Source organism: Astyanax mexicanus, chromosome 4 (genome assembly GCF_023375975.1).
Source record: "Astyanax mexicanus isolate ESR-SI-001 chromosome 4, AstMex3_surface, whole genome shotgun sequence".
NCBI lineage: Eukaryota > Metazoa > Chordata > Actinopteri > Characiformes > Acestrorhamphidae > Astyanax > Astyanax mexicanus.
The window spans coordinates 16590852-16607116 of record NC_064411.1 but is presented as its reverse complement, the minus strand read 5'-3'; the positions used below and the strand labels follow the sequence as shown (position 1 = coordinate 16607116).

At 36.2% G+C, this 16265-nt stretch overlaps 3 protein-coding genes across 8 annotated transcripts in view; all 3 read right to left on the bottom strand.

The window, feature by feature from the left end:
* The window catches only part of LOC125801483 (zinc finger protein 239-like), a 225484-nt gene extending 210265 nt beyond the window's left edge, over positions 1–15219 (bottom strand). The window contains exon 1 of the mRNA XM_049478265.1: positions 11302–15219. Coding sequence (XP_049334222.1) covers positions 14330–15100 — 771 coding nt within the window. The 5' untranslated portion in view covers positions 15101–15219 and the 3' untranslated portion in view covers positions 11302–14329. The remainder of the gene's footprint in view (positions 1–11301) is intronic.
* The window catches only part of LOC125801412 (zinc finger protein 239-like), a 294118-nt gene that overhangs the window by 3708 nt on the left and 274145 nt on the right, over positions 1–16265 (bottom strand). The gene's annotated exons all lie outside the window — the stretch shown is intronic.
* The window catches only part of LOC111196651 (zinc finger protein 850-like), a 491117-nt gene that overhangs the window by 207284 nt on the left and 267568 nt on the right, over positions 1–16265 (bottom strand). For 2 of the 6 annotated variants that reach the window (XM_049477324.1, XM_049477320.1), the window contains exon 1: positions 521–774. The exons of the other annotated variants lie outside the window; for them this stretch is intronic. The gene's annotated coding sequence lies outside the window, so the exon portion shown is untranslated. Of the gene's footprint in view, positions 1–520; positions 775–16265 lie in introns of those variants that run through there. 6 annotated transcript variants of the gene reach the window in all.

The following is a 16265-nucleotide window of genomic DNA, read 5'->3' as shown; positions in this document are numbered from 1 at the left end:
TTTTACAAGTGGACTTTTATTTTGACGGGAGAGTCACATGACTTACCAGCAACTGTTGTGGTGGAACCGGATTAAGTAAAGGAAAATTAACTAAACTAAACTAAACTAAATTAGTGTAACTAAGAAATGTGTAGAGACTGATCACACAAACTTAAAAAGGAATTTCCACAGAACTGATTTATCTCAGGTGTGTATTAGTGATGTGGGGGAGGGGGGGCAGGAGTGTGAGGTACCGTTATCCTGTGTATGATCTGTAAAGCCCCCCCATCCCCAGCTCCGCGACCCCCTACTCAAACCCCCCTCCTGTGTCTGTGGGTCAGAGTCAGACTGCTGAGCAGAGCTAGGAGAAGATCCAGTGCTGGTGGTGTAAATGCTGCACATGCTGAAGGTGCTGAAGGTGGTGTTGATGTGGGTGTAGGAGTGAATGTAGAACAGCGTGTTGAAAAAGAGAGAGAGAGAGAGAGAGAGAGAGAGAGAGAGAGAGAGAGAGAGAGAGAGAGAGAGAGAAACTTCTCCGTACCTTCTGTAGTTCAGCTGATCCCGCTCTTCCTCCGCTCCAGCTACAGACCCCGGAAGCTCAGCGTCATCCGGGTTATGTAGAGCCCCGCCCCCTCCCCCGCTATATCACATTATACCCCATCACCGCTAGAGGGAGCCCGCGAGGGAGTCCTCAATGCATGGAGCTGAATGGAGCTAAACAGCTAAAACTCTCATTTAAAACACTGTATAACTACTTCTCTGGAGTTTTCCTTTAATTTTACAAAGTAGAACAAAGTATTTCACTAAAATAGGACAGAAAACGTACCACTATATTTCCATTTTTCTAAAACTAATGTTTTGTATTCGGTAGATTTACTAGCATTACTGCTACTGATGCTGGAGTTACATACAGAGCTCATTTAAATGGATTAAAACTGCAGTTTATAAGCTTTAATAATTATCTCTGCGGTGATGCAACAATCTCATTTCTTTTATTGCCGAGATTGTGTAAATATGAATGAGGGTTTGTTTAAATGTTTTCTTCTTGTTGGTAATTACATAGATGAAAATAGTAATCTACTAAAATAAATAGGAAAACATATTTAAATATAACTGGAACTTACTTGGGTTGTGGGGGCTGCTGCTAAATGGTTGTTAGAATTGGGTTAACTGAACTTACATTAAACTCTAAAATTAAAGCAGCAATTGCAGTTCTGGACAGTATGCAGATCTCATTAGTCTTGATAATGAAAAGGTAGGACATTTTTCATGTTCTTTCTGTTTACATCTCACTCTGAGGAATTCTGAGCACTTCAGAGCACTGACTGGTGTGTCACGGGAACGTGTAGGGTACTACAATCAAAAGTGTTGCAGTACTGAATACTACATACTGGGCGGTGTGTAGTATGCAGTACATACTAGTGCAGTATGCAGTATAGTAGTATGCCATTTCGAATACAGCCTAGGACTGAGGTAAAGTGAGCTATGGCTAGCTGCTCACTTTCTCTTATTATGGCTAGACACTGAAAGCAGGTTTTACCTCTTTGAAAACTTGAATGATCTTAATTTGTACATCCGAGTATCAATTAAAGACATTTAAGGTATTTTTTCTGAAAGAGAACCGCGTTTAGGTGTTGGCTAGCGTTCATGTTTGGTAATTATAACTAGAAAGCTAGCTAGCAGCCACAAAGTGAGCCTCTGAGATTATCAACGAATAAACGTATAATAATAAAAAACGTATCACCATAAATACATGATATACAAATAAACATATTCCATATTATCATACATCACATATAACATTACTTATTCCCATACAATATGAAAAGTGACTTTATAATATCGTAATTTATCACCACCATATCCACCACATCTTACCTCAGAAAGAGCTGAATGACTTTCCAGTTGCACAAGCTTCACTTTATTCTGTTCAATGAATCAGTAGGAGTCGAATCACAAGAATAACTAAACCTAACTGTTTTTAAAACTTCACATTTTACAATTTTATATCATAATAAATGTATGGTCAACATTTTCTAAATAAGACTAACCGAGTCTCCTAAATCTGAGTGACTTATAACTTTTGTACATTGTACATTGAGGTTGTTCTGAAGTGATGAATCAACCGAAGCTTCCTGAAGTTAACAGCAGATTGATTCATTTCCAGCAATAACTTTTTTTTTAATATACAAAAAAAGAACAAAATAAAACAATAAATATAATGCACAAATGGTGGAATGCCAATACTTTTGGCTGATTGAGCTGTGTTCTAAAACTTTTGGTTAAATGCTAATATCCAAATACTTTTGAATAAATGGTGGTGCAGCACAGATATGCCTCTTTATGGTTTAGTATAGCTTCAGTCCAGCAGTGTAAACTCTTAAAAGCAGAAACTGTTATGATCATAAACCACAAGCACATGTCTTTCTGAAAAATGCCCATTTTGAAAAAAATACTTTCAAAGGGTTTAAAAGGGCTGATAAAAACTTTTAGAAAAACACTGCAAAACACCACAAAACCAGCAGAAAAATATAAAAACCATAGAATATTTGTTTTAGCAGGAAAGGATAGTAAGCTTAAATGAATGTGTTTAAATTCAAAAGACAGGTATAAAAACAATTAAACACATTTTATTTTGAATTAGTTTAAACACAACACACACATAAACAATCAAAAACACAAACACATGCCCTCCCGCCCACCCAAAAAACCCTAACAGAACATGCTAAGAAATATTACAAACACAACACAAAAACTTGTCAAATTACCACATTCTGATTCATTAAAAAGTGGCCTTTCAATGTTTAATATGACCTCCCCTTCCCTCACAACAGTTACACCACTCCACACAGTGGCGGGAACACTGAACTCCTCCATGGTGTCACTGAGGAGAACAGTCTCATCGCCTTTTGTGGAGATTCCCATGATCTCCATCTCCACTGTGATCTTCAGTGACTCTGGTTCCTGTAACACAGAACATGGTGATAGGAGTAAGTTTTAACAGTCTACATTCTTTTCTGGTACAACAGCACAACAATAAAGTGTTAAACTACGGCACTGTAGTTATTAGTAGTGATGGGTCAGACTCTTAGCCGGCTCTTTGAAATAAACGACATGCGCTGACTCCAGAGAGTGAGACTATATATACATATAAATATAAATGTATAGATTAAAGTTTTATGATGATACATATAAACCACAGTAGAAGACAGCATAAAAATATACATTAAGGAAGAAAACTAATGCTAGAAATAGTGAAATACTAACAAGAGGCAACAGTGAAAGCTCCTCATAAACTCTTACAGTTTTTAGGCATTTCTTATTATTAGCAATCTCTAAAGGATTTCAAAAGGGGAATAAACTCCAGTAAGAAGATATCAAATCAAGTATTTAGTTTTTTTTTTATTTGCACAATTATTTTTTATTTTGTTGAGTGACACTTTGTTGATGGTGTTCAGCGCTGTTTATTTCACTGTATAGAGTTGCACATTTGAAATTAATATACACATTTACATTGGACCTGTTTGTTTACTTGAGATGACTTTGTTTTTTGTATTTCATTATTTATTTTTATAAAAATAAAGCCATATAAATAATATATATTTTATATAATGTATGTTTCAACTCTATTAATTCATTGTACACATAATTTGGTAATAAATTGAATTAAGCAACCAAAAAATATAAGGAGCTACTTGGAAGCCGAAAGAGCCGTCTCTTCTTATACCTCTTTTCCACCAAAATAGTGCTGGTGCCGGAGCCGGTTCCAGGGAACCTTTTAAGAACCGGCCCATGTTTCCACTGCTCTAAGGAGTCACTCACTAAATATGTAAATGTGGTTTGATTTGTTACAAACAGCAGAGATGTAGTAATGATTCAGGACGCTGTGACACATTACAAATACCTGCTTTCATGCTTAAATACTTAATATTATGCTCTTTAAAAGAGACAGACATATGGTATGGCATATTAAAAAGTGCATAAATTATTAAATTATATATAAGCAAATGTGCCCCAACCCCCCCCCCCACCCCCCCAATATCATACCCGCTCCGAGGCCCTTGTAAAAAAATAAACTTTTATTTAACATGGTTTAATTGAAATTCTGAAACTGAATTAACTTTAACTCAGGCTCTTTTACACTTACAATGCTTCTATGCGAAAGGTGCTACCCGCAAATAATAGTAATAATAATAATAATAATAATGTGCCCTTCTACACAACAGAAACACAGTACATGTCTGTGTTTGTATATGTATATATAGTTAATAATAATGACAAGAACAACAATAATAATATAAAAAATTACCTTGACTGTAGTTTGGGAAGTTGAGTTAAATTTACCCTCCTGCACCTTCATCTTAAGGTGCGTGAGGATAATTTGTTGACCCAGTCGGATTCTCTCTGTGGCCGACTCCCTCCACAGAGTGACATCATACTGTTCGTCTGCACACTCCAATGAGATCTCCTTCACCGGCACAGACCCATCTTTCGTTGTTTTTATTTGAGTTGCACTCAACTAAAACATAAACACAACAGAAAATTTGTGGAATAATAAATTACTCATTATTACTCAGTGTAATTTTGCTAGTTTAAAATTACAATTGTAGTATTTTCATTAGGCCAGTTTTAGTTTGTGCTGAACAAAAAGGCAGAAATTAAAAATTATGCAGTTCTAGCATACAGTTTTTTTATATACATTTTTGCAGTCTCATGGCTCAGTACATCTGTAACAAAAAAAAATTCTAGGAACTATTAAAATCAATAAATACTTTTTTTTTTTTACTTTAAATACATTTATGAAGCCTATACCTATGTAAGAAGTGTAAATCATCCTTTACACACAATACATTTCTTCATTTCTGTATTGGTATTAAGAACTTTATATAAGGTGTATATACCTTATATAAGGTGTATGGCTATACATATGCCTATTGGGTTCTGTCTTTTCTTCTCAAATTAATGCACTGAACTGACGCAGCTCTCTGTAATGAACGTCAGTCGGTAACAGATGCTGTAAATACTAAATGCCTCTTAAGAATATTTTTAGTTGGAGGACCATTGCTGTCTTAGAACTCCAGGCCAATATTTAATAAAAATATATTTGTTTAAAAATTACAAAAACATTATTGGAGACAATCAGTGATTTTAAATTATTGAATTATTGTCCAGCCTTAAGTATTATGTACATATTATGTACATAATACTTAAGGCTGGACAATAATTCATGTTCAATATACATATCAGTGGTGTGCAGTAAGGTGTCCAGTAAGGGGCTGACCAAATGTGCATGTAAATAATTACTTATTTTTTTATCAGGATGTATATAATTATTGCAAGTGTAAGCATTTATTTTATAGATTAACGAAAAAAACAGCAACTAATTCAAAGCATTAGCCTGTGTTTTTCGTTGCTATAGGACTGTATGATTGACAGCGGTACTGACCAATCAAAGCTCTTTAAAATGTCTTCTGCTCACGTGTCCGCGGACCCTTCTCCTGATTTTGAGAAGGGTGTAGTAATGAGTCTATTAGAAAAGTCTTAGGACAATCTAACCAATAAGACTCATGCTTTTCACTCCAGGGGCGGGGCCATGGCTGCCTAGCCCCTTCTCTGCGCTCGGATGAAGGGGTCAGGCTACGTGCATTGATTAGTAGTAAAACGGAGAGCGCATGCTGGATTAATTAAATATTTAGCTAACTATCATGGAAATAAGACAGATATTGTGTCATATTATATTAAAAAGCCTTTTTAAAGGCTGCCCTTCAATGTGAAACTAAGTAATATGCCGTGTGACTGGTGATTTTTGTGTGTACTTAATGTTTTGGCTGCTCTGGCGTCCTGTAGAGATACAAATGAGTGATATTTGTTAAACGCCTGTACTTGTAGGAACATTAAGCATTTATTGTTGGGTCTATTGTATGCTTTTGTAGTTTGTAGCTGTATTTGTGGACTGTTTATGTGTATTAAGTTCATTGGAACTACTGGTCTGAATCTTCAGGTCTGGAACTTAAGCTGGTTCTCTGGCTCTATAGCAGTGGTCTCAATCTTATTCTATCTGGGGGCCGCTGTAGGTAGAGACTGGGTGAGGCTGGGCCGCACAGGACAAGAACACGTATTTTATTCAACACATTCTGCCATGCCAGGTGTTCTGTCGAGTGATGCTACCCATCGATACGCGCTTTCTAAAGACACTGCGCATGTGCTAACCTACATTTGTATTATTATTTCAAGTGTACTATAATAATTCTGTTTTTCTAATATTTTTGTTCATTTAATAACCTGGACTGTCATTACATTGTCAAAGTGTAATGGCAATTAATAATAATAATAATAATAATAATAATAATAATAATAATAATAATAATAATAATAATAATAATAATAAAATATGATCTTAAAATAAAAAAAAAGATTATAATAAACTCTTACTACCATAACTTTACCCTGATACGGTGGTTTAGACTATCCAAACATAGTACATGAACTTCTGCTGGAAACATGCTCTAATATTGTGCTACTTTTGTGCTTTTACCTTTAAATATACACAAAAGGGTAGCACGGTTTGTCAGGGTAGCACAAGTCGACAGAACACCAGATCTCTCGTCTCGCCGTGTGGGCGTATCTTGAATCCAAATAAGGCTACAGGTGTAGTCAATTTTAAACTTTTAATGATTAAATGAACTTTACTGTGCTCTATATAAATCCATATTTTGCTGTTTGTGTGTGTAAGGCTCGAATATGTGTGTGTGTGTGTGTGTGTGTGTGTGTGTGTGTGTGTGTGTGTGTGTGTGTGTGTGTGTGTGTGTGTGTGTGTGAAGTCCCTGATTGGCTGAAAGCAGCGCGGCGGCTTGATTCATTTGAATAAAGAATGCGGGGTTGCGTTCAACGCAACGCAACCCAACCCAGCTGGTATGCAGTGTCTCTCTCCATTGAAGTGAATAGGATGCGATGTGCTGTTGAAGATACATCAGCAATGTTATTTTATTCTTTATTCTGTTTATTGTTTATGTAAAAACTGGGTTTGCAACATTGAACATTAATCAAGCAATCGGTTATTTACACTGGAGGAGGACCCTCATTTACTGTGCCGCTGAGCATTTACAGTTTAAAAGGGATTAAAAATATTATAAATAAAATTAGAAATAAAAACTGACATTTACTATAGACGGAAAAAATATAAAGATAAAAAAGGAAAAATAAAAAACTTTAAAAAGATCATAAAAGTTAATACATCAAAAATAAAAAATATATATCTTATGAAAAAAATTATTTGATCAATAAAAATAATAAAATATTTAAAATGAATTAAAAAATAATTAATATAAAATAAAAATTAATTTAAAACAAAATCAAAGGCTTTCTAATAGTGCGCAGAATAATATCAGTTTCAGTTAGTTTCGGTTTCAAATAATTGAAACAGCTCACCAAAACCTCAACCTATCCTTTATATTTGACAATATTTGATTAACTTTACAGGTCCTCACTCATCTTAATTAATTTAACTAAACTGAGTTGTTATATTATTTGAAGCCTCGTGCTGAATTCAGCTCGGCGATGCGAGAGAGAGAGAGCGGCGCATTTTGCCTGATTTCTCTTGATTGAATATGAGTAAATATTCGAATTAAATACCATACATTTGCTACACTTTATAGGACTTTATTTATTAAAAGTTTTTTTTAATCGCAGTGCCATGCAAGCTTTCAAGCTCGTTCTGCGTGACTGCAGCATTTTAAAGCGCAGGAGAGATTTTAGTCAATTAATTAATATATACATTTAGCTAACATATAGCTTTATATTGCTGTGTATTTCAAATGTTTTTTAAGGTTTATATACTTGACATGCAGCACCAGATGACAGGGTGATGCTTTATTTTTTAGATATGAAAAAAAAAAAAATAAAAGTGGCTTTCAGATACATAATAGCAAAGTGAAATGTGACATAAATGACATAAATAAAGTTATGTCCAGTTCAAAGTTCTTTTCTCTTTTAATTTTTCATTTCAAAAACTCCAGCTATTGAGTAAGAATAAGCATCTGTTAAAATTCTGGACAGCAGAATGCCTGTGTCTGCTCTATTAAGCTTAGTCTGTGTACTAAGCATAAATATAAATCCTTATAACTGTTTGATCCAGGTGTTAAACTGTTGTATTAATACCATTTTAACGTTTTTTCGTTTCTATGTTTTGAAATTCGTTAGATTATATTTTTGTCAACATTTTGGGTTAATTTTCGTTATTTTTCTAATAATAATAGAAATTATATAATTAATTTATATATATAATTAATTTATGCACTCATTAATATGCCATACCACATGTCTGTCTTTGTTAAAGAGCATAATATAAAGTATTTCAGCATGAAAGCACGTATTTGTAATGTGTCACAGCGTCCTGAATCATTACTACATCTCTGCTGTTTGTAACAACACGTCTCGCAATTGGCCCGCGGGCCGCGAGTGTGAGACCCAGGGGCGCAGATGGACATTTTGAACTGGGGGGGACCAAGCTGTAAAATTATATATATATATATATATGCTGCAATAAACTTTAGAATAATCACTTTTCTGATCAACACTAGCCATACTGAAACTGTTATTGGTCTGGTATGTCAATATGTCCCCAGTGCCATCTGCGCGCATTCTTACACCATGATGCCAAATCACTGACATCCTACTATTCCATATCACATTGTTTGGTTTTTGAAAAAACGCTGTCATTGTTTTTTGTTTCTTCATTGCTACAGCCTAGGCAAGACCAGGAAGACAATGTTAACATTTTACATCTTATAATTTCAGTTAACAGCGACTGCTTACTAAAATAACATCATAATAACATCATACATAAAATCAATGGAGAGAGCCGCTGCATGCCTCGGTGCATGCCGGGTTGCGTTGCGTTTAACGCAGCTCCGCCCTCTGGCTCAACTTTATTCAAATAAATCCGGCCACCGCACTGTGTCCAGTCCAGCCAATCAGGGAAAAGAAGGCTGCGTCCAGCCAATGAGGGAAGAGCAGGCTGCGTCTTCACACACACACAAGCCTCTTACACACACACACACAGAACAGGCGCCTTTCAACCACAGAAGAGAAGCTGAAAGCGGCAGAATATGGATTTATAGAGCTATAGGTTACAGTGAGGTTGGTTAAAAAAAATAAAAATATTAAACTTATGACTGTCTACTTCTGTTGCTTCATTTTAATTCAAAAACGAGCAAGGAGATCCAGCGTTGAAAAAAAGTGCCAGTGGACACGTACCATAAGGAGCTGGTAACTGCCTGTGTCTGTAGTCTACAGGCAGTTACCAGATCCTTAGAACCCCGGACTTGAGAAGGTGCGTTAAATTGGAACTGGAACACGGAGCTCCGAACAATGTAACCTCTGAACTGAACGCTTCCTAGTTTAAAAACGAGGGCATTGTGGAACACAGAATTCCACAAACGTACAGTTAATTAAATTAAAACCCCAACGTTTATGCTTGTAGATGGTAGATTTCGGATGAGGTCACTATAATCATCTGTGCCCATGGTGAGACCCCTGCTCTGTAGTGTTTATGCGTCTCATTTTGACCCTGTGGCTATAAAGACTTCCTAAAATCAAACTTGGGTAAAGGGAGGAACTAGAAGAGTTTGTGATACAGAGAGGAAAAAAGGAGGAAAAAAATTGGAGCAAGCCAGAGCTCAGGGTAAAAACTGGCATAAATTTATTTTTATGCAAACTAAGATCCAAAACTGAGTGACTGTAGACAGGTGTTTCAGTTTCATTGTCCAACCCCGGTATGTCCCAAATGTGTCTATAAACTGGGTATAGGATATATATGATATCTCAATAAATTTTATAAAACATATTTTCTTTTTTTTTTGTTTTCAGCTCAGAAAGTCCTTTTGTAACGTTTGTAATAATACTTTTTATTATTTTAAGTAATGTCTTTTTTTCCACAGATCTTTCAGACACATCCCATGTAAAAATGTCCCCAGAGCTCGTCAAGCTAGTCATACGGTTAGCTTATTAGAATAGGCAGCAGTGACTTCATTTAACTCACAATAGAAAAAAGGGCAATTCTGTTTATATTATTTTTCCTAAAGTTCATATTAATACTTGTAAAGGGTTAATCATTTAGTGGGTGTTAACATATGAACAGCTCAGGCATGAGGGATTGTGGTAGCTGCCTACCGTTTCATACACAGCCAGTCTATCTCTGCTCTCTCCTACTGGTATGCAGATTAGCTAAGTGTCAAACGGTCAGGTTGTTACCGTCATTTAATGGTCCATATTATGTCAATTTACATTTGAGATTTGTAGGTATAAACATACACATATTCACACACATATTTTTTCACAGTTTATTTTTTCACCTGCATATCCGATTAGCCTAAATTTTACCCTGTATATTTAATTCCCAGCGCCAGAGAGCTTTATTTTTGTGATAAATATTTCTTAAAACTGCATTGACACTAATGTGGTGACGTGTTTGTGTGTGTTGTGTTGGTACATGTAGATCAGGTGCAGCAGTGCTGCTGGGGTTTTTAAACACAGGGTTCAAACACCTTTTACCATGTAAAATTCAAGCACTTTCAAGGCCCACTTTCAAGTTTTTTTCAGCATATTTCAGTAAAGTGGTAAATTAATGATAACGGTGATATCTCAAAACTGTGATTCAGCGATAATCAATATATTGCAAAACTATCCTCCACACTTCACAGCGACTGAGCTACTGAGAAAAAAAACACTTCTATGTAAGTAAATAGCAGGAGTTATGGATTGATTGGTGTCAGTTTCACACAGTTTAAATACCAATGTTCTCAAAATACTGAGTATCTCAACATAATGTGTATCCAATAAATTTCGTTCCACTTCACGATTGAAAGATTATTGATCTACTGTTCGAATTATGATGTATTTGGCATGATACGTCATAAAGAAGAAAAGGAGATCCAGTCCAAAATTGTAGTTCCGTCAGATTTTATTCAAAGAATCTTCTGAGCAAAACAGTTTTTTTGGATACATCAAAAATTTAGTAAAAAGATTATTGAAAAATTGAATTGAAATAAAAAGGTGAAAATAAGAGGAAAACCCAAAGGTGAGAAAAGTTGGGGTTTCCAGAGTTCTCGGCTGTGTGACCAGGACCTGTGGCTCTGTAGTCCCTCTCGGGAGAAGCTCTCCCGCCCAACTCTACTCTTCTTCCTAGACAGAGTCTAATAAAAACAGGCATTCGCCTGGCCTCAGTCTAATAGTGTGTGAGGAGGCTCCTCACACCCCCCGGATCCTGATACTGATAAGCAGTTATTCATCCAATACGTCAGCCGAGAACTCGGTCACCCCAACCTTATCAGACTATAGATTACATGTACAGAAACTCATGGTTCCGCTGGAAAAAATCAATCATGCTAAGTTGCAAGAAAAACGGCCTTGCTTTGAGCACAAGGACACAATATACATACATTCTAAGTCACAATGTGAATCATCATGAATCGTGCTAAATGCTTGAATAACATACTGATTAAGTGAAATGCTGATTTAGTTACACACAGATTAACCCTTTAATCAATGAACAATGAACATAGTAAGGCAAAACTCCTCCGTATTCTTACACACTTGTTAATTCTTCACAAAAAACAAACAAAAAAAATCATATATTTATGTTTGAAGCCCAAAATGTGGCAAAAGTTTGAAAAGTTCAAGGGGGGGCCGAATACTTTTGCAAGGCACTGTATATAGTGGTTGCTTGAATGTATGTTTGGCTGTGTACAAAAGCTTTTGGCTAAATGCTTAAGTTGAAAGAATAGATAAGATTGCAGATCTTGCAATATAAAAGCCTTTTATTGAATCACATAGATATGAATATGAGTAAATACATAAGGTGATGTAAAACAACGATAATAGCTGGTACTGGATAAAACAATCAATAAAGTAAATGGATTAGATATTTTTAGTACCTTTAGAGATATAAAAAAAAAACCTTTAGCAAAACGATACCAAATAAGGAAAAGATAACAGAGTATATAACTTTAGCAACACAACACAACCAAATATCCCTGTAGATTAACTTGCAGATTTTTAATCAGACTGACTGAACCATAGACCAATGAGAAAACCAGTAGAGCAGGGGTGTCAAACTCATTTTAGCCGAGGGCCACATTGGCATATTGGCTGTCCACTGAGGGCCAGATGGAACTTATAAATGTAATAAAATGTAACCAAATGTAATATAAAATGAATGTAATTACTCCTTAATGTTAAATAACTCTCAATATACTATTTATTCAATCAAATATTACAGTTGCATGGAAAAAATGTTTGCTGGTTGCTCTATTAACATAAATCCTTTTAATTTGTCATGTTATGAAATCCAAAAACTCCATCAATCAAGAACCAAACTATTCAAGTGAATAGAAATGACATAAAATACAAGTTATATTAACTTTGATCAAAACGTTTGATACTGAAATAAGGCTTAATAAATATAAAATTAAAAATTGTGAGCTGTTAAGAACATGTGATAGATTTAGCATTTCCTCAGATTTAGCAGTTCCTCATCCAACCACTAGTCGGAGCTGCAGCAGCAGCACAAGCCCGCAGTCTTTACTCAGTCAGAGCTACAGCCCAGCCAGGGGCTACAGAGCTCAGCTGAGGCAGTCTGGAGCGTTTTTACAGTTTTTAAAGTTCTTCTGTGTAGAAAATAAGGATTTTAACACCACTAACCGAATAATACAGCTCTCTACAGTTCATCTTTCAGCCCAAGTAGCTAATAGCAGCAGTTTAGAGCAGCCGTCACGGAGTCACTGCTCGGATTACATTATAAACAGGTCAGTTAGCGCGCTGCTAACCTCAGGATGTTTATAACTACGGAGTTTAGTGAACACACCACGGCTGCAAGGTTAGACTGTTGAAGGCTACTGAAGACTATTAAAGGCTATTGGAGGTTATTGAAATGGTTATTGGGGTCAGAAATCAGTAAAGGCTGGTTAGATAAGTGATTCACGTGCTCCTCCTTTGCTGAGGTGAAACTGCGACTAGCGCTGTCACAGTGATGTTTATTAACGTCATTAAAACAGATTTTGTCAGCTATTGTCTTATAAATATTTACACAGAACTTATATCTCTTCTAACAAGCGTTTATTTTGGTCAGTAACACTCTTCGTAACACAAAAGGCATACCGGTCTTTCGCCTTGAAGCACAGCCGTCCGTCTGCATCAGCTTCTCTTTTTCTGGACATTATGGGATAAACGTTTGTATGTCTCAATTCCACCCGCGAAGTTACGCCTTCCCTCCGGCAGGGTTTCCACATCAATGACTACACTGCCGTGTAGTGGCAGTAAGCCGTAACTTCGCGGGTAATACAATTGACAAGCATTGTGGGAAATGTAGTTTTTGGTCAAAGAACGCTTCTGACCTATTTATTATAGACACTAAGTTCTTACAAGCTCTCGCTTGGATGTGGCCACATTTGGCCCGCGGGCCTTGTGTTTGACACATGTGCAGTAGAGGGAATCAAGGATCCTGCAGATCCTGCTGCACAGCCTGCTGAGTGTTGCTTTCAGTATGGAAACTACAGCTAGACCGTTTTTTTTTTTTTTTTTTTAACTCTGAAAAGGATTTTGTTGGCCTTTTATTGCAAGCTAAGAATATTCTCTACTCCTAAGAATACTCTACTCCTTTAAACTACGACATCTAAATTTTAAAAGACTAAGTAATGCTAATCTAACATCTGGAGCAAACACTGGCAGTGCCCTCGCTCCAACTACAAACTACAAACGTGGAGTGGAGGAAAAAATAAAGAAAGTTTTTATATGTAAACAATTGAGAATGTGTTAAGGCTGTAAATGACATAAGTTGACCAAATGATCATTTCCTACTTATGGCAAAGGATATTCAATTTTTAAACCTAAAAATGTCCCAGAATGATAAAATCCTCACTTTTGTTTATTATTAGTTCTAAAGCTAATGATGAGATTTAATATACGATTTTACTCTGAGCTAGCATCATCGCTTTACTATTTATTCAGCATATCACTGAAAAAAATTGTAAAAATGTATGTTCCTAGTTTATGCTGTTAGTGGTACCATTTATGATTCTGTGTGTAAAAACTTCTTAAAACACAACACTAAGTGTTGAAGAGCTCTGCAGGCATTAACTAATGTAGGTATACAAACAAACATAAAAACACAGCATGAAATTCAGTAAACATCATCTCTGGATAAGATTCATTTTTCTGAACCTGTAAAAAGCCATTTTTAAATGAAGTTCTTGTAACAGAGTGAAGATTTTGTGCATGATGAGGTGTTTTTGGCTGTCTGAAAGATTTAAGGTTTGCATTTTTTATGGCAGAGGAACAGATTTGGGATACTTTTCTATCTTTTGTGAATGCACTGATGTAATATAAGTTCACTCTGTAAAGTAAAACTCTTCCCACAGTCTGAACAGTGATATGGTTTCTCTCCTGTGTGAATGCGCTGGTGTATTTTGAGATTACTCTGTTGAGTAAAACTCTTCCCACAGTCGAAACAGTGATACGGTTTCTCTCCTGTGTGAATGCGCTGATGCAGTTTGAGATTACTCTGTTGAGTAAAACTCTTCCCACAGTCTGAGCAGTGATACGGTTTCTCTCCTGTGTGAATGCGCTGGTGATTTTTGAGTTTACTCTGTTCAGTAAAACTCTTCCCACAGTCGAAACAGTAATACGGTTTCTCTCCTGTGTGAATGCGCTGATGCAGTTTGAGATTACTCTGTTTAGTAAAACTCTTTCCACAGTCTGAGCAGTGATACGGTTTCTCTCCTGTGTGAATGCGCTGATGCAGTTTGAGATTATTCTGTTTAGTAAAACTCTTTCCACAGTCTGAACAGTGATACGGTTTCTCTCCTGTGTGAATGCGCTGGTGATTTTTGAGTTTACTCTGTTCAGTAAAACTCTTCCCACAGTCTGAGCAGTGATACGGTTTCTCTCCTGTGTGAATGCGCTGGTGACTTTTGAGATTACTCTGTTGATTAAAGCTCTTCCCACAGTCTGAGCAGTGATACGGTTTCTCTCCTGTGTGAATGCGCTGGTGTTTTTTGAGATCACTCTGTTTAGTAAAACTCTTGACAGAGTGCTGATGTTTCTCCATGTCGGGACTTGGGTCCATCTGTCTGTGAAATGTAGCAAACAATTTCTGCGTTTTCAGGAGATTCTTCTGGATGGCTTGTGCTTCACCTCTTTCAGCAGTTTAACACTGCTCTTTATTAAATATCCTGGTTGTTTATTCTGGAAAAACAAAGAAAAAAAAATTGTGTATTAAAATAAAAGCAGGTCAATTAACCAAAAAGAATTACCTACATTAGTTACACTATATGGAGAAAAATACTGGGACACCTTCATACTACAATAAAGGCTTCAGTACTTTTATCCCATTATAAATTCACAGACATTTTAATATGTAGTTGTATCTTGACTGTCAGCAGGCTGCAGCTGCAAAATGTATGTAGCAGAAACACTGCTGCTGTCCTGAGCACTGAATACAGTGTTATACTACTATTTTAGTAGTATCACACTTTACACTATAATCCATACTACTAAAACTTGAAGCTCGGCTGCGCTCCGGTCCACACCTAGAACCTCCCGCTATGAAGCCGAGCGGAGCGCAGTGCGGCCGAACCGAGTTCCTCGATTAGGCTCGGCCCTGATGCAGAATTTTAGATTTTAGATGCAGAATGAGCACACCTGATGCTTCCACAAGTGATTAAACAGGAGAGATAGTTGAGGGAGGCAGGTCTAATTCAGTGGTTCGGCTTTCAAAGGTCTGATAAACTTCAGCTTGCTCCCAATTGTGCCGGAAAGTGGAGTTGACTAGCAACGGTAATGCATCTAATCTGTTCCACCACCTCAAGCAGTTTCACTACACACAATATCTTCCTTATTCTGGCTGAAGCACTTATGTAGTTTATGTTGTATCTAAGTTATTTCTAGTTGATATAGGTTTGTTTATTTGACGGTGATATCGTGTTCCTTTTATATAAATGAAGGCTTTCTGCATTCTTTATCCTGGATGAGGCACTTTTGTTTTGATCTGTTAAATATGTTTACAAAAGGATAAGAAGCTCTGCCTCTGTTGTAATGTAAAGTTATTTATATTGGTAAAATGTAAATAGGTTATTGGTTTGTGTTTGACAGAGAGTCATGTTTTTATATTGCTACATGCAAATAAAGGTGAGCATTAATTCATTCTGACCATTTTTTAATTTCTAAAGTATTATACAGTTTTTTATGAGAGGAGGCTTTAAAGACAGTAATAGGTACAGATTTCCATTGCA